Source organism: Amblyomma americanum, chromosome 4, assembly GCF_052857255.1.
Source record: "Amblyomma americanum isolate KBUSLIRL-KWMA chromosome 4, ASM5285725v1, whole genome shotgun sequence".
NCBI classification, from domain to species: Eukaryota; Metazoa; Arthropoda; class Arachnida; order Ixodida; family Ixodidae; genus Amblyomma; species Amblyomma americanum.
In genome coordinates, this window is record NC_135500.1 from 219,473,884 (window position 1) to 219,494,924 (window position 21,041).

A 21,041-nucleotide genomic window follows, 5' to 3' on the forward strand; every position below is an offset into this window, starting at 1 on the left:
GGATAGAAAAGCAGCTCAAAAGTTCTGGAAACATCTAAATACAATGAGTAATAAGGCTAGGCTAGAACAAAGGTTTATTGTTACAGATCAGGGTATTCAACTAGAAGGGCAGAAGAGCAAAAAAAAAAAAAACTAGAAGGGGATGAAGCAATAAAACACATAGGAACAAGGATCACAGAAAAATTTAAAGAAAGGAATGTTGTACATAATTTATCGAAGGAGGATAGACCGGCTACTGCAATAGCTTTACTTTAGCAAGGAGAGTGGGAAAGGGCAGAGAAGGTTTCTAATAGCACATCAACAGGACCAGATGGTATCCCGATTTTGTTGATAAAGAAGCTAGGACCAAAATCCAAGCAAACATTAATACAGATAGTGAATAAAATGGTAGTGGATGGGAAAGTCCCCGATGAATGGGGATTAAGTAGAATGAACATGATATATATGGGAAAGGGGGATCAAAGCTGACGTAACTAACCATCGTCCCATAACAGTGACATGAAATCTGAAGTCTGACGAAAACTCGTCTGGTCGGGTAGAAGATTCGTGTATGAAGAAAAAAGGAACGCAGACCAAAATGTTGTTTAAAACGAAAACGTTTCGGCTTCCAAACGGAAGCCGAAACGTCTTCGTTTTAAACAACAACCTTTTGGTCGGCGTTCCTTTTTCTTCATACATAACAGTGACATCTGTGGTTTATTACAAGGTGGTGATGCAGATTATAAAGGATAGATTGCAGGCTTGGGTGGAGAACGAGGTGGTGCTAGGGCAACTACAAAATGGGTTCCGGAAACAAAGGAGGTTGGAGCACAATCTATTTTCATTGACGCAGTGTAGATTGCTGAAAAGGAACACAGGCCCGTATGGCTAGCATTTCTGGATATTAGGGGAACCTATGACAGCTTTATTAAATAGTGTTTGTGGGACATACTGGGCACATTGGATGTGGAAGATGGAGTAATTAATCTTTTAAAAGATATATTAAAGGTAACAGAGTGCTGATAAAATGGGAAAAAAATGTATACGTTGCTTGTCTGTACTTGGTGGAATTAGCGAGAAACTTTTCGGCTACACGCCGCGGTGGCTCAGTGCTGGTTAGGGCGCTCGGCTACTGATCCGGAGTTCCCGGTTTCGAACCCGACAGCGGCGGCTGCGTTTTTATGGAGGAAAAACGATAAGGCGCCCGTGTGCTGTGCGATGTCAGTGCACGTTAAAAATCCCCAGGTGATCGAAATTATTCCGGAGCCCTCCACTACGGCACCTTTTTCTTCCTTTCTTATTTCACTCCCTCCTTGGTCCCTTTTCTTACGGCGCGGTTCAGGTGTCCAACGATATATGAGACAGATACTTCACCATTTTCTTTCCAAAAAAACAATAAAAAAAGAATAGTTTTTGCATACGCGAACGAAGCAGCCGGTCTCGCAGGCTGCGCCATCTGCCGGATGGACATGCAACTCACAAGTGACGACTTACCAGTTTTAAGTGTGTGCAGTGCCGTTGCTGTCACATTTTCAGTGCGGTATTCCGGCAGGCAGACGAACCCCATCCAACGTTTTTAGATAAGGACATTGGCCCGATCTTGGAAGAGAGCGCGCTTCTCGCATCCATCGAGCCAACGTCGTTTGCCTCGCCGTCCACCAGATGACGCAGCCTGTGAGACCGGCTGCTTAGCTCGCGTCTGCAAAAACTACTCGTAGCCGAAAACAGTTTTTCGCTAATTTCACCAAATGCAGGCAAGTACCTATTTTTATTTAGATCTCAAACAACTTAGGTAATAATAGTCTACCTTGTGAGCGGTGTTTGCTCTCGGATAAGCCAGCATTTTCGCACAGGAACTTTTTAAAATTCGGCACATAAAATCGCAAATTCCTGTATACATGAACACTAAACTCTTATTAGAGTGACTCTAAACTCTATCAGCGTTCAGTGTCATCTTCCGGTGCAACTGCGAACACACCACGTCAGCATCATCATTGCAGTGGCGGTCACCGTGGCTAGCACCAGTTGGCACCACGGGCTGACCGGCTGACGTCGTCAACGTCGTGCTGGCTACGCTGAGGTGCGTGCAGCTTTTCACGTGCAGTAAAAATAAACCCTTTAGCCGCGCGTGACTTTCCGAAAGCGTGTGGTCGTTCAGGGGGTACTGTTGTGAGGGCAATGCCCCGTGCTGACACCTCACACTGTCAGCTTACTGCTCCAGCACTTTACATGGGACTTTATGCCATGCGTTTTGTCATGTTGCTGCCGCTCACCTCTTCCTGACTACACTCAGAGCGATGGCGACATACACTGGGGCCGAATACCGCGGTAAATAACGACTGAGCAACTAGAATGCGTCTAGTGTGACAATCGCACCATTCGGCTGCTTTGCGCGGCGTGGTGCGTTCAGAGCGCTGGCCCCATTAGCTCGAAATCGTTCGGAGGGGAACACGTATCGGCGACGTTGCTTGGAGTAGCACGACGATAAGATAGGCCGATCGATCGTTGAGGGCGTGCTCGAGTAGATACGCTTTCAAATTGGTACTTATCACATGCAGCGCCTTTGGAAGCAGCAGCTGGTGTCTGTCGAGCCAGTGTCGCGGCCGCAACCTTGTGTGCTCGTTTCAGCAAGTTTGCTGGCGTCCCTGGGAAGCTTGTTACAGCTTAGAGTTCTGTTCCAGACATGAGGCTCGTCATCCTTGACAATGACGCTGAAGTGGCTGACTGGGCAGCTAGATACATTAGGAAGCGCATCCAAGATTTCAACCCTGGTCCAGACAAATATTTTGTTTTGGGATTACCCACAGGTAATGCTGATCATGTGAACACAATGTGTTGACTCCTCAGTTCTACAAAACCTGATTTTTTTTCAGGGAGTACGCCTCTGGGTTGCTACAAGAAACTAATAGAGTTTTATAAGCAGAAGACCGTGTCATTTCGATATGTGAAAACTTTCAACATGGATGAGTATGTAGGTAAGTGTATAGTCTAAACATACTATTTGATACCCGTGTTGTTAAAAAACCATGCTGTAACTCTACATGCTCTGTTTCTGCACAGAAAAGATTGCCCAACTATGTGAAGAAATAGGTGCCAAAAAGTGCTGTTTACATGACACTTATTCTTGCTTTCAATACAGAAATATGCTGCTGCTTTATGCTGTTAAAGCAATTTTTGCATGGTAGTCGTGTTCCAGCTTTTTTCTTTCCAATTCCAAATGGCGCCACAAGTGTGCGATTAGCAGTGCCAGTGCACTGGCAGTGGCTATTTAGCTTCCGACTGGTGCATAATGATGCATGCCGCTTTTCAGTCATCAAATTATTTAAATGCAGGGCTGCCGAGGGATCATCCAGAGAGCTACCACTCGTATATGTGGAACAATTTCTTTAAGCACATTGATATTTTGCCCGAGAATGCCCACATTTTGGACGGCAATGCACCCGACTTGAATGCAGAATGCGACAAGTTCGAGCAATTGATCTCTGAAGCTGGAGGAGTAGAGCTTTTTGTCGGAGGTAAGAACAGAGGAATAAGGATTTCTTTTTTGTGCACTTTGAAATTCTACATTGACTCATGTTTTCTTTTTCAAAAAAGGCATCGGCCCAGATGGACACATTGCCTTTAATGAACCTGGTTCCAGTCTTGCTTCACGGACGCGCGTGAAGACCCTGGCCAAGGACACAATTATGGCGAATGCACGTTTCTTTGGAAATGACTTGTCCAAGGTTCCCCAGGAAGCGTTGACTGTCGGCGTCGGCACCGTAATGGATGCACGCGAGGTAAAATTGCATTGCTGTGGTACCTACTGTTCTGCCACTAATGGAGATGGCTACAAATGCATCCATTTCGTAAACTGTCAGCTCCTTTGTGCTCGGAATCTGCAGAGATCTGTAGTTTTGCTGCATTTAATTTGGTTCGGTCCGGTGCGTGTCTGGTTATGTCGCTTGTCTGTTCTGTACCATTGATAAAATATTTGTTCCTCTGCGGCAATGCAGCCACCACGGTGGCTTAGTGGTCATGGCACTCGGCTTCTGACCAGAGAGATGCGGGTTCGATGCCGGCCGCGGCAGTCAAATTTCGATAGAGGTGAAATTCTAGAGACCCGTGTACTGTGCGATGTCAGAACTCCAGGTGGTCGAAATTTCCACTGTCCTTCACTACGGCATCTCTTGTAGCCTGAGTCGTTTTGGGACGTAAAACCTCTATAAACCATAAACAGTCTGTAGGAATGCCAAGCCATAGGAGATGAATTTAGCAAGCTCTTATCAAGCAAAGCACTCTTTGTTGCTGGGAGGGTGAAATGGCCACTTCGCTTATCATTTCTCTGACAGGTGTTTCACTCCCTTGTTAAGAGGCGATGCAAGATTTTTGCTGTGCAAGCATGCACTTCTTAGTAAAACTTGTTTGTGGTCAAAAGCATATTTTAACTTATTTTAGATGAACATAGCTAGTGCCATCACCAAGAATTGTAGTGCCTTACCCACTGCTGAATTCACCTTCTGTTCAGTTTCAAAGCAACTTGGGTAGCAGTTTTGGATGGAGGATCATCAATGGCTGCTTCATGTAGTGATGTGTAATGCTCAGTAGGTATGGCGGTGTCGTGTCTTTCTTGTCCCGCGTCCACTCACTGTTATCCGTCATGTTCACCAACTTTCCCAACTCCAAACTGTTGACAAGTGCTGGGTAGATGTATCTAGTGGCCTCACTGATGTTTCATCTCTTTTCAGGTCATGATACTTATTGTCGGTGCACACAAGGCATTCGCCTTATACAAGGCAGTTGAGGAAGGCGTCAATCACATGTGGACTGTGTCCGCATTTCAAATGCACCCACGAACAATCATAGTCTGTGATGAAGACGCAACTAATGAGCTCCGTGTGAAGACTGTGAAGTACTTCAAGGGCCTGATGCGCGTGCACAACCAGCTTGTTGATGGTCGGGACAGCGTGAAGACTGATGACCAGAAGAACGCCAATCAGCAATGACGTGTGCTTGCACATGATGCACTTTGTGCACTTCTACACTGCATGAGATTTGGTGTAGTGTGAATTCTGATGAACACGGGTGCTTATTTCTTTTATTGCATGCAATTACGAGCAGCATTTTGAAATAAACTGTTAATGCATTTGTTAATATAAGAAGATGCTGTATTACATAGTACACTATTAAATGAATTTGAACTTGCTTTTGCTTACTGGTGTGCAAACCTTTATTTGTACTTCAATGAAAACATATAGCAGTGATGCACAATTATGACAACTGTATCACCTCTCGTATGTAATGCAAACTGAAGAGACTTCATTTCAGCACTATGCATTCCCACAAGTTGCTACTCGAGGCTGCTTGGCGGTCCCTTTATGCATAAGTTTCCTTGCACTACATTTGTACCATTCTTCTCATTACTTTGTGATGCTAGTTCATTGTGGCTGTTGTATGTAGAGTTCCCGCCCTAAACCACACATTGGTTAAGTCCCCAGTCACTATAGAGGCAGCAACAGTGAACGTGCTCAATTTCAACATGCATAGCCCAAGCTGCCGCCCATCTAGTGCAAGGCATATTCCCGAGCTCTTGCACATAATTAATGTAGCTACCGCTAGCTGGGCTAGCATGGATGTGTGAAAATGGAAGAATATTTGTGGCCCCAAGTGGATAGAACTTCTCCTGACATTTTAACTTTAAATTAGACACTTGATGCGGGTTAACATGGTGCTCGCTTTGTATTGCTGGTTAAATGCGGAAGCCAATATCTATGGCATGCATGCAAGCTTATGGGGCCACACAAATGTGTGTATACTGTAAAAGACTAGTGAATTTGCCTGGAACACAGAAAGAAACTGGCCTACTTGTTGATGTCATTCAGATTTGAGCAAAAAGATACAGGTGCGTTCACTATGTGAAGTTTGGTGTAAGCGTCCTCGCATTTTATTTCATATTTTAACCACTGTCATAAAATGAGCATTTGGTAAAGAAAATATGGAGTGTTATAACATCATCGCTCTTTGCGTCATCAGTTGGTTAATTTCTTTCGCCACAGAGTCGGAAGACATGGTTTGTGGCCCCTATATCACATTGTATCTGACTGGCCTGGTCCCAGAATTTGCAACCGTGGACACTACTGCTAACACGGCAGTGTAATATCGCCACTTGTTTTGATTGCGGGAGAACATTAATTTCAATATTTTAACTCCAGTTATTTGGCAAAAACAATGTATCACAAAGCGGCACTGCTGATAATTGTCAATCGTGCACACGCAGCGTATGCATATACAATTTCTGCTGCATATTACACCAATGGTTTTCAAGTTTTTTTTGTAGTTCTAAAGAAAGACAAGGTGCAAATATAATGTAAGATGAAAGCTAACGTTTCAGAGACTTCAAACCGTGTCACTAAAGCTAAACTGGAACGAATGCAGTGCATTCCACGCCCTGTTGGATGTCTGCTCTTTGTAAGACCTTTTTAATGATACGCCCATGTAAAAGCGAGCTAGTCTTGAGCCCCGGAATTTTTGTTTAAAGGACTGTGAACAATAAATTTTTCTTCTTCTTCTCCTTAGCATGGCACATACCCACGCAGGGGGATTGGCCAAGGCTCAGTAGATAATCCCAGTGAGGTATTTGCGCGGTGAAAAATAGGCGTGAGAAGACTAAATCAAGATAAAAATTGGAAAAGTCAAATGAATTAAAGAAATATGAATTACCAGGAATAAAATCGAGCATTTTTGGACATGCGACAAAATTTTGTATACAGCTAACAAGGTAATCGATCAGTTGCACTTATGTAATCATGAAGGTAGCCGCAGACACTGCTTATGTAGTCAGGAGTTAGACGGAGATCCGTCTGGTCAGGCATGGTGATGCAATGAAGTGAAGTAGCAGTCACTGACCATAGTCGAAAAAAGAAAGACGTTTCGAAACCCGTACGGGTTTCTTGTTCACAGTGAGCAGGACAAGAGCGGTGGCGAATTTATATCCGGAGAATGTGACGTAAAGATCGGGCATAGATGCCTGGCATGCGGCCAGCGTTCTTGTTTAATGTTGCTTGTGTTGTTTGGATGAATAGCGATTCCAGCAGAAGGCGCGTCGTCAGGTTTCTTTCCTTACATAAGATGGAGGCATTGCCCCAGTCAATCTGGTGGCCAGTGTCAGGTTGACCTTTAGATTACATGAGGCACGAAATACTACAGTATTAACTGCTGATATGTCATTTGCCGTCATTCAAGCTCTTGAGGCAGGTTGGATTAAGTGTTGTAGTAAATTAAAATATCAGCATTTATATTGCCGTTTTTTTTTGTGTGTGTGTATCGCGTGACCTAAAGATCAACTGCACGTCACAGCTGTTAATTGTTCGATTGGAACCATTTTAGTGGTCGTAGGCGAATACCACGCGGTGATCCATATGTATTTTTAAGTCTAATGCATAATTTAAAAAAAAAAGGAAAACATGCAACTAGAATTAGGTGTCCACAGCCCTTTAACGCTTTTAGTTTTCCCGTGCCAGCTAGACACAAGAACCGAGGGTATGCCGAGGTTGAGTCATCATCATCATCAACCTGACTACCAAGTGGAGGAAAAATGGAGGAGGTGGGCAAAAAAAACAAACACAAAATGGACGAAGAGAACCCGAAAGCTAGCTAAGAACGAAGTACCTACAGGTGAGGGGTAGGGCTCAGTAAAATACTAGTGTGAAACCGGAGGTAAAGGAAACAGAAAGAAAGAATGCAGGAAAAATCAGCGCTAGGTATATATAGGACAAGAAAGCAGGACATCAGGAAAGAGCGGTTATTTGATAACTCGCGGGGCAGTTCATTGCCCATTGAAGCTAGCTCCGAGAACAAAAACGCACAGGTTCAAATTTGAAGTGGATATTTTGTGCCCTGTCTGTAGAATGGAAACGGAGACCATAGAACCTTTGGTATTGAGGTGCGCAGAACTTCGCCGAACCATCCCCGAGGGAACAGCAACAGACACAGAGCGAGTGCTGGGATTTGCGGGCAGGACTGGGATTTGCGGGACAGGACGGACGAGTGAATGAGAAAAGCGACATTGACGAAAGGGAGGTAGGAAGATTGGTGGAGAAAATCAAGGAAGGGGTGAATTTGGAGAGGAAAAAGATAGTCAAACTATACATTTTAAAAGTAAAAGAGAAGGAAAAGGGAAACAAATTAATCAACAAGGGGAGAAGTATAGGCTAGGTAACGCAGGCTGCCGCCCAAAACAAAAGGGAATGTCATTCATCCATTCATCAATACGCTCACTGCAGGGCCATTAGGGCAAAGGCCTTTCGCATGGCTCTCCAAGCGGAAAGACGCCCAACCGAACAGTCGCCTGTGAAACGTCAAATTTGGCCTGCCACTCCGACTCCAGTGCTATTCTAGGCACAGTAGCAGTGCTCCAGTTCTCTAGAGCTCGTGGGTCCGCTTGGCCTGGCTTGGCTTCGCTCTCCGACGTTGCCAGCTTTTTGCATAGTAAGTTTTGAGCAAACTTGCCTCACATATTTTTTTACTTTTATTTAACGACGTAATAACTAAATTAATATTAAAAGTTTAATTTCGGCAACTTGTTTTGACGTCGGAATAACACTACTTTCACGTCTCACGTCTGCCGTCGTTATTGCATTGGATTTATTCTGAGCAGCAATGGCTACCAGTGTTCACGGGTTCTCGGCAGCGTTCCGCGTAGCAGTGTTTTTACGCATGTGACCGACTTGTGCGGTGATTAAATCAGGTCAGTCTATGTTGGAAATACTGGCATAAGCTACCGTATGCCTTATGTTCGCTTCAGGTGGTGTATTGTAAGCCGTACTTAGCGCGATAGTAAGTGCTATGCAGGTCCCGTGTGCGGACATGAGCTCTACCATATCGAAGTTCGTGCAAAAGGAGGTGGTGTACCCCGGCGTTGGTGATATCCCTCGTTTCGAGAAGGGTGCGAAATGTACATTTCATTTCTGCGTGAAGCGCCTGAGCACAGACGAAGACGATCCGGACGGTGTTGTTGACGACAGTCGCAAGCTTGATCGCCCTATGGAACTGCTCATCGGTAAGGAATTCAAGCTGCCCATTTGGGAGCAGTGCATAAAGTCTATGAAGGTTAAAGAAGTGGCCAAGTTCACGATAAACAAGTGTCTACTGGATAACTACACTCTCGTATCGCAAAGTTACCGCGCGTTTGCGGGCGTCGGGAAACCACACCGGCGGCGTTGTTGCGGAATGATGGAAGAAAAATACACTACCGGTCACGAAGATCTGGATAAGCTAACGGAAAAACTAGTGGACTTGTCGTGCACTTTTGAATTGCTTAAGGTAGAAGAGCCAGGGGAGTATGAAAAGGACGTCTGGGCGATGACGGCAGAGGAGAGGCTTGGTGCCGTGCCCAACTTGAAGGAACAAGGTAATCAAGCTTTTCAAGCGGGCGACTTAGACACAGCGATGAACAAGTACAGGGAAGCTCTGGACCACCTCGAAAATTTGATGCTTCGCGAGAAACCGGGAGACGAGGAGTGGAATGAACTGTTAAAAATGAAAGTGCCGCTTCTCCTGAACTACTCGCAGTGCTTGCTTAACCGCGGCGAATACTACGCGGCCATACGGCACACTTCCGAAGTGCTCAGCAAGGATCCCAGTAATGCAAAGGCTCTCTTTCGGCGGGCCAAGGCTTACTTCGGCTCTTGGAGTCCGAACGAATGCCGTGCTGATCTGCTGAAGCTTCAAGAAGTCGACCCGACTCTCTCAAAGGTTGTGAATGCCGAGCTCAAGAAGCTCGAAGTGGAAGAAAAGAAAAAGAACAAAGAGGACAGTGTCAAACTGATGGGCATGTTCCAATAGGCACATTACTGTACGCACAGATATGCTATTACCATGTATGCATTTAACATACCGCTTCACTAGTCCAGGTTTCAGAAAATAAAGTTTTACTTTTGTTGACGCCCGACCTGTACCATTTATTGCCGTAACCCGCGTTGTCATGAGCTCCTGCTTGATTTTCTTTTTGTTTTTATGTTTGCAACTGACTGACATGGCAACAGCTACTGGTTCAGTGCAACATGTATTTGTTTCACTGATATCGAGTCCCGAAAAACTTTATTTCGAGGTTATTTTTATTGAAATTGGCTACCAGAGTATCATAAATAACAATGGAGAAGAGCTTTGTGGTGAACTTCCAGGCATCCATCTGCAAAAATCTGCAAGAGAAAGGCAAGTAGTAATTACTTTGCGGGGTAGTACGAGGCCCTATTAACTCCGGCACGAATCACGACGTAAACACAAAGGAAACAATAAAAATAAATTGGACAATATATTGGAACGCGCCACTTACCTAAGCTCGCGCAGCAACGAGCATTGTTTCCTGCGGCTAGCCACATGACTACTGCTCTGCAAAGCAACTTCACTGCTATGGGGACAACAATGCAGAGAAGCTAACCTAAAATTCTGAAGGGGCAGATGTGCTTTTTAAGTCCCGCGGCGCAGGAAAGCGGGTCGCGGCGTGGCCAAAAACTTTGGGCTATAGACGGTTAGAAGTCAAGAAAAAGCGGCTTTTCCTCATCAAAGGACCCCCTTCCAGCCAATGGCGTCGGTCGATTCTTATGAGCCTGCTAACGTGTGTGGCATGGCTATGCAGGGAGTGGCGTGATAATGCGGAGAGGGGACCATCCCCTTTCATCTACTACTCCCTGCATTGTCACGATATGAGGTTCATGAGAATCGGCCGACGCCATTGGCTGGAAGGAGGTACTTTGAAATAATAATTGGTTTTGGGGGGGGGGGGGGGAAGGAAATGGCGCAGTATCTGTCTCATATATCGTTGGACACCTGAACCGCGCCGTAAGGGAAGGGTAAACTTTGAAAGGGAAAACCCGCTTTTTTCTTGACTTGTATCCGACTGCAGTCGATTACAAGGGGCTCCCATAGATGGCGCCAGCCACACCAGCGGCGCATTGGAACACTTGACCATGCCCCTGACCTTCGGTTATAGAGATAAAGTTCGGTCACCCGCGTTACGAGTCAGACACGCTAGCTGTACGCCACGCAGACACGTTCAACGTACTTTTCTTTATGTCACAGTCATCTGAGCTACTGCAGTGAGTCATGGGGAACAACATATAAAACATATTTGTTACCATTGTTGAGACTACAAAAACGCGCTTTGAAAACCATTGGATTACCTCCTTCCGATAGTTCTTACAGTAGCATTTTTGATGCACTGCAAATCATGTCGTTTACAACCTTACGCGACTACAAAATATCTCTTATTGTTAACAGCATTATAAACACGAGCTACCGCCTACCTCTTTGTACATTTAGTATACGCGTCCGTAACAGTAATGGAAATTTTAATCCTCCTATTTGCCACAATGTGTAGGGAGAAAGGCGAATAGTATTTACAGGAGCTAAAATTTGTAACTCGTTGCCAATTGAAATAAAACAAGCTGGGAATTTTAAACTTACGTGCAAGCGACATTTTCACGGAATCGAAGCAAGGCTACAACATTAGTTTTCTTCAATGTGTATGTAACGGCTGACCTGTATAGATGCTATTATTTGTATTGGAGTGCTGACTAGCCTCACTGGTTACCGGTCCAAATATCTGTGCACAAATTTCCTTGTTGTCGTTGAATAAACTTCTTGAATCTTGGAAACGGGTCTTCGTATGTATGCCGTGTGGCCTTTTGTATAATGGCTGTAAAAAAGAAAACAGTGTTCGTGTCTGTGTGGGCAAGAGGAACCGCTGTCGCGTCATAACCTTAAAGGCGGAGCATAATGTCCCCCAATATCTCATGTCAATTTTTTCGCAGCGCATTGGTGTGTTAAAGAAAACCTGTGCCTTCAGGCGCCAGCATCTTTCAGCATCCTCGCTTTCCTTGGAGCGCAATTATGTACCGTCGTCATTACAGTGACGGAGCCAGCGGGAGGCCAGGGGCAAAAATTTCCCGGGCCACACAAAAATTAGCCGGCTTGCCTTCAGAAGCTGACAAAGGGTCCTGATAACGCAGCTAGTATTATGCCCCTTGGCCGGTAAACGCCGCTGCATTAGCTACATATTTCATCGTTTTAAGGCGCAGCGCCACTGAGGCATCCTGCTAGTCTGAAAGTCCCGCCCTCCTTACCCTTCTACGCGCCTGAAGCCGTCCCTATACTCGCCCTATCTTTCCACGTCAAGCAATAGTTGGATAGAGCTGCAGTGAAGCTTCACCCACATTTTGGACCGCCAAACAGAATTTCTTAATGACAAGAAATAAGAAATTAATCCTGAGACGAAATTATAAGCTCAAGAATTTTGATGCCTCTGGCTTGTTTTAGTGCATTAGAAAGCTTATTTTGTACACTGTTGTGATTGACCAGCGAAGTAATGGACCGTCCACGGTTACCAAAGGCTTTTTTTTTAAGTTTTATCCTATAGTATAGCACACGCGCACCACATGACGCGATAGCGTTAATGGGTTAATGCCCATGTATTTGAAATTGGTCGTTCCCTACTTTTCATTTATATATTGCTGGGAGTACTCATGTGCACCACTGCCTGCGATGGAAGGTGCTGCCCCCGGTGGGGCTTGTGAGGCCCAGGTTGCTCTTCCCGATCGAGCACTCGCTTCCAATCATTAGTTTAAATGTCACGGTGGGAATTAAGTTTGCTCGCAATTCAATGGACATGTTGTGATGACGCCGCAAGCTCACGTGATCTCGGTGGCGCCCTACGTTGCTTCTCTGGGCATTTTTCAAGGATTTTTCGCTCACGGTCAGCGACGCCAATCGACGCCGGAAATCTGCTGTCTGAGAAAGAATTAAGTTGCCTCGATGATAAATCTGGTACTTTTACTCTGCTGAATGTTTTTACTTTAAGCTGATCGAGGCTCCACACACGCAACAGGATTTTCTCGGGGTTGGGTGGGCAGCTGCCAAGCTATATAGTGGGGTGAAGTACGTGGGATGGATAGGGGGGTGCTTTTCCCATTGCGTCTTTGGATTCGATTTCACCGCCGTATTTTACGCTGACAGCCATTACCCACCCTGGGCCTCTGTATAAACATGGTCCGTAAAATGTGGCAGGTGCACCCACCGGAGGGCGCGATACCCTAGGGGCGCTGGGTATGCTGCTAACCCACCCACTGCAACTCTCCAGAAGCGCCTGCAGGTTATAACTGGCTTCGGGAGGATAAAGTTGGGCGGGAAAATTAACGAGGCTGGGACGATACGTGGAGCATGGGGGGTGGGCGGCCTCCTAGCTTTAGAAGTTTCAATTAAACAGACACCAGATTTCCGGGGGGCGGGAGAATACGGAGCACTGCTTTCGCAGCGAGAAAAGAAAATCCAAGCCTTTCAATCTCCAATGTAAAACAGTCACCGACTGATGCACTGCCGAGTTACCCACGTACATGCGCTGGTTTCGGTATTTTGCAATCGTTGCTGCTTCTGACCGCAGTGATCCAGTACACAAAAGTCACAAAAACAGTGCACACAACTATATCCAAATTGTAATTGCTGTTATTTTCACATTACATCCAAATGTATGGCGTGAGACAAGAAAATATTATCAATGTGAACAATAATACTCAATTGGTCCCCTCGGCTTAAATTGTGTAAAGCATTAACATTTTTTTTTTTTGCCGAAGGAAATCACACTTCATATTGACCTCCAGTTGGCATGATATTCTGCGCGACAACGTTTTCATTCATTCAGGCACACCTACTGGCGAGCCGCTATTTCTATGATTTGCACCACCTCTTAGCCATCTTCCCTGCGCAGGAAATGGTCAGCAGCAAATAATCTGCGCAGATTTCGACACTGCGTTAGCCGCAGGCCCGAGTGCTCCGCTTTACGCCAGAAGAGGAGCAATATTATGTATACGCCATATTGTAGACTGCATATACGTACCGAACCTAGCCGTGACCGTATCCTCCTCCGTGGTGTCCGTAGTGGCCTTTGTGTCCGCCGTAGTGTCCGTGTCCGTATCCTTTGCTCCCGTGCCCGTAGCCATGGTTCCCGTGTCCATGGTGGGAGCCACCGTGATGTCCCCTCTTGTGTCCTCCGTAGTGTCCGTGTCCGCCGTACGAGTCGTGTCCGTGGTGGCCGTGCTTGTGTCCGCCGTAGTGTCCCTTGTTGCCGTGGTGCCCGTAGTGGCCGTGGCTCTCACCGTGTCCCCCGTATCCGCCATGGCTACCGCCGCCCTTGTCCCATCCCCACTTGCGCTCGTGGCCCCAGCCGCGGTCCTTCCAGTGCTGGCCGTGGTTCTTCCAGTGGCCGTGCCTCTGGCCGTGACCCCCGTACGAGCCGTGGTTCGAATGACCACCGTGGTGGCTGTCGCCCCAGCCTCCGTAGCCGCGGTTCGAGTGGTGTCCGTGGCCCCCGTAGTGTCCGCTGTCGTGGCCCCCGTAGTGCTTGTCCCCGTGGCCCCAGCCGTCATGGCCGTAACCGTGCTTGGAATGACCGTGGCCGTGGCCGCCGTAGTGGCTACCGTGGCCTCCGTAGCCTCCGTGCCCTCCGTGGCCCCCGTAGCCCGTCTCGAGGGCCACCAGGTCGTTGCCGCCTTCGCTCTTCGCCTCCGGTGCCGCTACCAGCTGTGTGACCTCTTGCTGGCTGTCCTTGTCATCTTTGCTCAGCGCACGCGTGGAGAAATACAGTAGGAGAACAGACGAAACCCATACTACCTGCAAACGAAGCAAAGCGCAGTTCAGTGTCCATTACCTGGCACGCTCCGAAGTGCTTTTAATCTGCTTTTGAGTGAGAACGTGAGTCACGACTTAACTCAACAAGTTCCTCGGCCTATTTTTCATAATATTGCAGACACTAGCCCTTCTATTTGTCGACCTTTCTTCCATGGTTCGCTGTATGCATTTGCGAGCACTTATGAAACGGACCTGGTGAGCTTGTTAGCAATTTTACCCTGCCGTCTGCAAATAAAAGCTCTACAGCGCTGCTCGCACCACAGTTGATGGCTAGCTGACCTATAAAAGCGCTAAGCAAAGCTAAAAAGGCCTTTACCACGGTGCGTACAAGGGTAAGCAGCTGCGTCATTGTTTTGCATCGCTGAATTAGCTATTACCGTCGGCAGATTTTGTGTAAAACACGGATTAACAAGCGAGAAAAAGCCTGTTGTAAACTGTGGAATTTTATGTCCTGAGGCTGTACATATGACCTGGGGGTCTGTATTGGAGGGCTCCGGATTAATTTAGACCACCAAGGGTTCTTTACCGTGCACTGAAGGCACTTTGCATATCTCACTGAAGGCAAAATTAGAAAACCTCGCGCTTAATCATTTTTTTATTTGTTTTCACAAACACGCTAGCAATATCGTTGTTCGCATCATAAAAACCGGCAGAGGTTAACACTCGACGCTAAGGAAACATAAAGCAGCGTCTTGCGGATAAAACTGCCGTTACTGCATAATCGACTTCACTCGGTGCTTTTTCTTTCACGTTATCCACCCAGTTCACACCATCAATGAGTAAACTCGTCAGCGCAGTCTGCGTTAATACCACATCCGCGACGGTCACCCTCCATTATCGCGAAAAAGTTTCACAAGTATCCCCGTTTCTGCAGTCAGTATAGCTGTTAACACGAACACTGACGCATAGCGAAGTTGTGACTTTTTCGAACGCATACCCGTGGTCGTAGAAAAGCGCACGCGACGAGGTGTAGACGGCGGACTTACCTTGGGGGGACAGCCCATCGCTTCACTGTCTGCCTGGAGCAAAGCGTCGCTGCGTTCTCCTCGAAATTCGCTTTTATACGGCGGGGGGAACCGCGTTCCACCGAGGGCGCGGACACGTGGTCTGTCGGAGACATCGTCGAGGTGCCGGCAACGAGCGACTGGAAACAGGTCGAGGAAGAAGAGCTTTTGTTTCTTTTTCCCCGTACACGACGCGGAGTAATTGCCGGTTTCCGCAACTGTTGAAGGAGCTCAGCCCGCCCCAAGGTTGCTTCGCCCGCGTATTTTTTTTTTTACACTTCCAGCACTAATTCGCGGCCGCTTTTTGTCGCACCTGCCACCTTGATCATCAAGCGAAGCATAGAGTAGAACGACTCTTGACCGAACAGAAGTGCGTTCTTTGTCTGGGAGCGAACTGTTTTTCTCTTTTGTTTCGGTTTCGTGGGCTGAACGAGCCGCTTCTGTTTCTGTTGAGCATCAGCAGTGGACCTGAAAAATGGTCTTCTTGTTGAAGGGCCGGTTCTGCAGAGCATTGCGGGAACGGTTCAGTGGTGCCAACTTGTCCCGAACGCCCTTTTTTTTTTTTAACGAATCGTTGCAGCATAATTACGTAACCGATCACACCCGCGGCCGGTACGTTGCTTCCCTCTGCGCTACAATAAAAATAACGAGGCGCCATGCAACTCGCCTGTCCCGGCCGCTGTCGCGAACGCAGTGAAAGCAACGTATCCATATGCAAGTAACACAGAAAATTGCCCTGAGCTTTTAACATTCTTTGCTGTCACGGCTTAGTGCATTTTCTTTTGCGTATATATATATATATATATATATATATATATATATATATATATATATATATATATATATATATATATATATATATATATATATATATATATATATATATATATATATATATATATATATATATATATATATATATATATATATATATATATATATATATATAAACACTACGACACTATAGTTATACTTTGTGTTGGCAATACGACAGCATGTGCAGCTGTTGATTTCTGCTGCGTCACTTCCGGCCTAGTGACGTCACTTTCCTCCAATCTAGGGATTTTTAATGCCGTCGCATTAATAATTTTCATGCCCTCGCATGCGGGAGGTGCTGGGTTCGATCCGCAGTACCTCCGGGCACCTACCGGTGATAAAATGTGTACAAGCTTTCCCCTGCCTGGTGCTCGGCTTCTTTAGGGTGAAAAGCTTGGGAAATGACTCACCTTGAGTAGAAGAAAAAACGCTGTACTATGGCGCTAATTGGCCACAGATACCCTTGCGCCATAAAAATTCCTGATCATCATCAATAATTTTCATGCGCCCGTGATAACATGCCGCGTTATTTTCGCGTGGTGGGTTGACAATGTGAAAGACGTACAGGAGAGCTTCTGGCTCGCGCAGTTCGCTTACGAAGTAGGCTAATATTTCCTCACTGCAACGTGTGGGAACTGCCGAATCCACCAAGCTTTTCAAACTTGCGTGTGAATCGTATGGTAATATTTGCACACTAGATTTACTGAACCTTCCGTGCAGAAAAAAAAAAAAAACCAGCTGCCGTGAATATGGCTACAGCCGCCCGCAGTAATGGGGAACGTGATCGCAGCATCATGCACAGAGTCCAAACAAACGCGCTGCGTCGACGGTTGTCACGTGGTGACACTTGGTGCATCAAGGATAAGGATGCGCTTGCGGTAGATGCTGCCGCTAGAGCATCTCGAACTCTGATGTTGCACAGGCGGCCGCTGCCGACGCCGTGCTGCTCCGCGAGGTTTCTTCTCCACAGTTTTGGAAGTGTGCGCACTAAGAAACCTGTAAGAAACGGAAAGAATGAACGTAAGGCATAGTTGGCATTTCCGGAATGTTAAATCTGATCACTCTCTGATGATGCAATTTATAAGGCGACAACCGAGACTTTTTACAAAAGGGTGACGCTATCACTTAGCCGGGGAGGGGGGGGGGGGGGCAGTGCGCAGGCGTAGGACAATAACGACCCTCCCTCCGGGTATTGTCTAAAAATCTGTAATGACAGTTGGATTATTTGGACGGGCTCTCGTTAATCCTCTTCTCCGTTTCTCGATCCCCGCTTGGAGATTGTCGGAGGGAGGGAGGCTTTATTCCCCACTGGGCCTGCAGTGCACCCGTTTTAAAGGGTGTACGGCCCCGAGCGTAATCATTCCGATGCTTCCCGGATGTGAACTACGGCGCGCTTACTTACTTTCACCGCCTCCTCTCTGCAATGGAAAAAATTACGGGGGCACCCAGGCAATTGTTCTGATGTGTATACTTGTCGCTGAGTTGTTGCCGGTGCTTGGGGGGTTAATTGTTTCGCTGCAGCAGCTGCTTCGCATGTTTCGCTGCGTCGCGGTGCTTCGTCAGCAATGAACTGTCGCTTCCGGGAACGCTTTCCTGTCTCTCTCGCCTGATGATGTAGGCGCGAGCGATTCAACCTCGGAAGGTGAAGGCTCCACAAGCCGATCTTTCATGAATACAACAGGGTACCTTGCGGAGCCGAAACGCCTCTGTTTACACGCACCACATCAAGACGCGAGGGATCGAGGGGTCTATATCTTGAGCGAGCATCTGCTTTGTTATCCAGCTGAGAGGGCAGGGAGGAGGAGGGGCGCCTTCAAACCTGTTTGGCGATCCATGTATATTAATGTCTAACGCATGACTTGAAAGAAGAAAACACGCAAGAAAATGTTTGGTGCTTATAGTCCTGCATGGAGCTCCGCCTACAGTCAGGACTGTCGCACAGCGAAGAGGAGTAGTCGATCCATAGTTAAAACTTTCTTGTTACCTAAACAAGAAACTAATGACAATAAAAAAATTGAGCTCTAAAATTTTGTTTGCTTGTTTAATATGGCCTTTAAAAATATGACTTCGTTTACTTTTGTGGTTGGCTAGCGGACTAATACAGGGTGCTACAGACAGTAGCTACTATGCAGTGGCCCAGTGTCATGGAGGAATTTTTTCCTTCCTCCATGCCCTGTGTTAACTGCTCTTTTTTTTAACAGTTGCATCCTACTATATAGTAGGATACAACTTAAAAAAAACAGCAGTTTTTAACACTGGGCCACGGTCCGCGGCGTACTGTATTACTCCGCTAGCCAGTCACAAAAGTGAACGAAATCAGCTTTTTAATATTTGACTTTATTAAACAAGCCAGGTATCAAAATTCTAGAGCTTATAACTTTTTTCTCATGGTTAGGTTCTTGTTTAGGTGACAAGAGAAGTTTTAACAACGGCCTATATTTTTGTTGTGGAGGAATTCTGTGCGCTGGTCCTGAATGTGGACGGAGCTTCACTGCAGACTTAAGTTGTATCCGACTATAGTATAACGTTGGTCTCATATTACTTAGAGGGAAAACTGGCACCATCGTCAAGAGCGCTTTATCCGCCATGCGAATATGCCAGGAAGACGACCTAGGTTTAATTATTTAGCTTGGCTACTGTTGAGACAAAAGTACCAATTCTGCCACTGAATCGGCAGCTCCTCTCCTTTGCGTGAAGATTAAATGATTTTAATAATGGCCTTTTCGCTTCTTTAATCAATTTAACACAAGTGGTAAGCAAAGCTAGCTGATATGTAAACTTTAACAGCATTTCTTTGAGGGTCTGCCGTGAGAGGAGTCGCATTGTTTGGCAGGCTGAATCTTTATTTCATGGCCAACATTAACCGTGCCAAATAGAGAACCTCATCTTCCCAGCATTTCTGCTCTTCCCTTTCTGGTGGAAGGAGTGCAGCGCCACCACCTTTCCCTGTTGGGAATATTTAGAAACTAAACCTTTAAGGTAACGAAATGGGTTCTTAGGGAAGGTATGGAGAAGGCAAGTGTACCAGCTAGGGGCAGCAAAAGTTTGGTAGTTGGATGAGATGAAGAAGTTTGAAGTAATAAAGTGGCAGCTGCTGACAAAGGGCTGCATTAATTGGACGGATAATATGGGAAAGGCACTTAGCTTTGTCCTGCAGTCGAAGTAGTTAAGCTGACAATGATAATAACAATATAATGCCAAACGTGGTGGCGATAGAGAGAAAAGCGCAACTCCATCATCATTCTCCAGTATTGCAGACACTACGCAGAGTTCTTTGTATACTTGATCACATATTTCGACGTCTTAATAACTTTTGCACTATCATTACGAAATCACACCAGGCAAAAGAAAGTTGGCTGCCAAGCACAGCAATCTAGCATTGTGACATGGTCTGTTGTCGGTAACTATACTGTCACGAAGACGATGAAGCTGGCAGTGGCACGGGACGGAGCACTTGCGCTAGGCCAGCAGCCATTAAATCATCTCATTACCATCGTTCATCTCGCCTCTTTTTTCAGCTGGTCGTCACGTAACAACATCACAAGCATTTTCCACATGCCAAGCTCTCCAAAATATACTGAAATCTCTGAAGATATCTACTGTTCCATGTGCACCTGATGCTCATGCGGTTTCCACTGCAGTGTACGAGAATTGGCCCTGGTGTGGCCAAAACAAAGTTCATCATGCTCTCCCTTTAAGTTGGTCTTACAGTAGTCGGTTGCTAAGCATCATCATCTTCATAGGGCTTGACTACTCCCACTGCAGGGCAAAGGCCTCTCCCATATCTCTCAAATTAACCCTGTAATGTGCCTATGGCGACCTTATCCCTGCAAACTTCTTAATCTCATCCGTCCACCTAACTTTCTACCGCCTCCTGCTTCACTTCCCTTCCTTTGGGTTGTTACCCTTAATAACCATCGGTTATCATGCCTCTGAATTAAATGCCCTGCCCAAGCCCATTTCTTCCTCTCGATTTTGACTAGAATGTCATTGACCTATGTTTGATCCATGACGCACTCTGCCCTCTTCCTGTCTCTTAACATTACACCAATCCTTTTTCTTTCCATACTTCGCTGCACTCTCCTTTTTTTCATTGACTTCCATGTTCCTGCCCCTTAGGTGAGTACCGGTAAGATACAGCTGTTATATACTTTCCTCTTGAGGGATATTGGTAAATTGCCATTCATGACCTCAAAGAACCTGCCAAATGTGCTCCACCTCATTCATATTCTTCTAGCAAATTCAATCTCGTGATTTGGATCTGTGGTCACTGCTTGCATGCCTTAAGTAAATGTGTTCCCTTACCATTTGCAGCACCTTGCTACCAATTGTAAACTGGTGTTCTTTTCTGAGGCTGTTCATCATTCATTTAGTTTTCTGCATATTAATTTTTAGACCCACACTGCTGCTCTTCCTAACTCATCAATGTCTTGCCCTTCATCTCCCGAGTGACATAGGCATTGTCATCAGCTAATTGCAGATTGCTAAGGCATTATCCATTAACTCTTCTTATCACAACTGTTCTCAATTCAGGCATCTGAATACCTCTTGTAAACAGGTGGTGAATAGCATTGGCAAGATGCC

At 46.1% G+C, this 21,041-nt stretch overlaps 3 protein-coding genes across 4 annotated transcripts; 2 read left to right on the plus strand and 1 right to left on the minus strand.

The window, feature by feature from the left end:
• Positions 1–1,946: 1,946 nt before the first annotated feature.
• Positions 1,947–5,163, plus strand: Oscillin (glucosamine-6-phosphate isomerase Oscillin). 2 transcript variants are annotated; one of them, XM_077663508.1, is made up of 6 exons: positions 1,947–2,059; positions 2,661–2,786; positions 2,853–2,954; positions 3,312–3,494; positions 3,574–3,758; positions 4,707–5,163. In XM_077663508.1, exons 2-6 carry the CDS (start codon positions 2,663–2,665, stop codon positions 4,962–4,964), a joined length of 852 nt encoding a protein of 283 aa, XP_077519634.1. In that variant the 5' UTR covers positions 1,947–2,059; positions 2,661–2,662; the 3' UTR covers positions 4,965–5,163. The 2 variants fall into 2 exon arrangements, with proteins under 2 accessions (XP_077519634.1, XP_077519633.1); XM_077663507.1 differs by lacking the exon at positions 1,947–2,059 and having other exon boundaries at positions 2,531–2,786.
• A 3,410-nt stretch (positions 5,164–8,573) lies between these two features.
• On the plus strand, positions 8,574–9,900 carry LOC144129391 (AH receptor-interacting protein-like). Its single transcript, XM_077663509.1, has one exon. It carries the CDS (start codon positions 8,803–8,805, stop codon positions 9,799–9,801), a length of 999 nt encoding a protein of 332 aa, XP_077519635.1. The 5' UTR covers positions 8,574–8,802; the 3' UTR covers positions 9,802–9,900.
• A 3,951-nt stretch (positions 9,901–13,851) lies between these two features.
• On the minus strand, positions 13,852–15,641 carry LOC144130025 (uncharacterized). The gene is made up of 2 exons (XM_077664066.1): positions 15,624–15,641; positions 13,852–14,619 (listed from the first exon to the last, which is right to left on the minus strand). Exons 1-2 carry the CDS (start codon positions 15,639–15,641, stop codon positions 13,852–13,854), a joined length of 786 nt encoding a protein of 261 aa, XP_077520192.1.
• Between the last annotated feature and the right edge of the window lie 5,400 nt (positions 15,642–21,041).

Bases quoted from the DNA above. Each gene is read 5' to 3' on its own strand.
- Oscillin (XM_077663508.1), top strand. From the start codon at position 2,663: ATGAGGCTCGTCATCCTTGACAATGACGCTGAAGTGGCTGACTGGGCA. The intron at 2,787-2,852 runs GTAATGCTGATC...ATTTTTTTTCAG, and splicing joins TGTTTTGGGATTACCCACAG to GGAGTACGCCTCTGGGTTGC. The intron at 3,759-4,706 runs GTAAAATTGCAT...ATCTCTTTTCAG, and splicing joins CCGTAATGGATGCACGCGAG to GTCATGATACTTATTGTCGG.
- LOC144129391 (XM_077663509.1), top strand. From the start codon at position 8,803: ATGCAGGTCCCGTGTGCGGACATGAGCTCTACCATATCGAAGTTCGTG.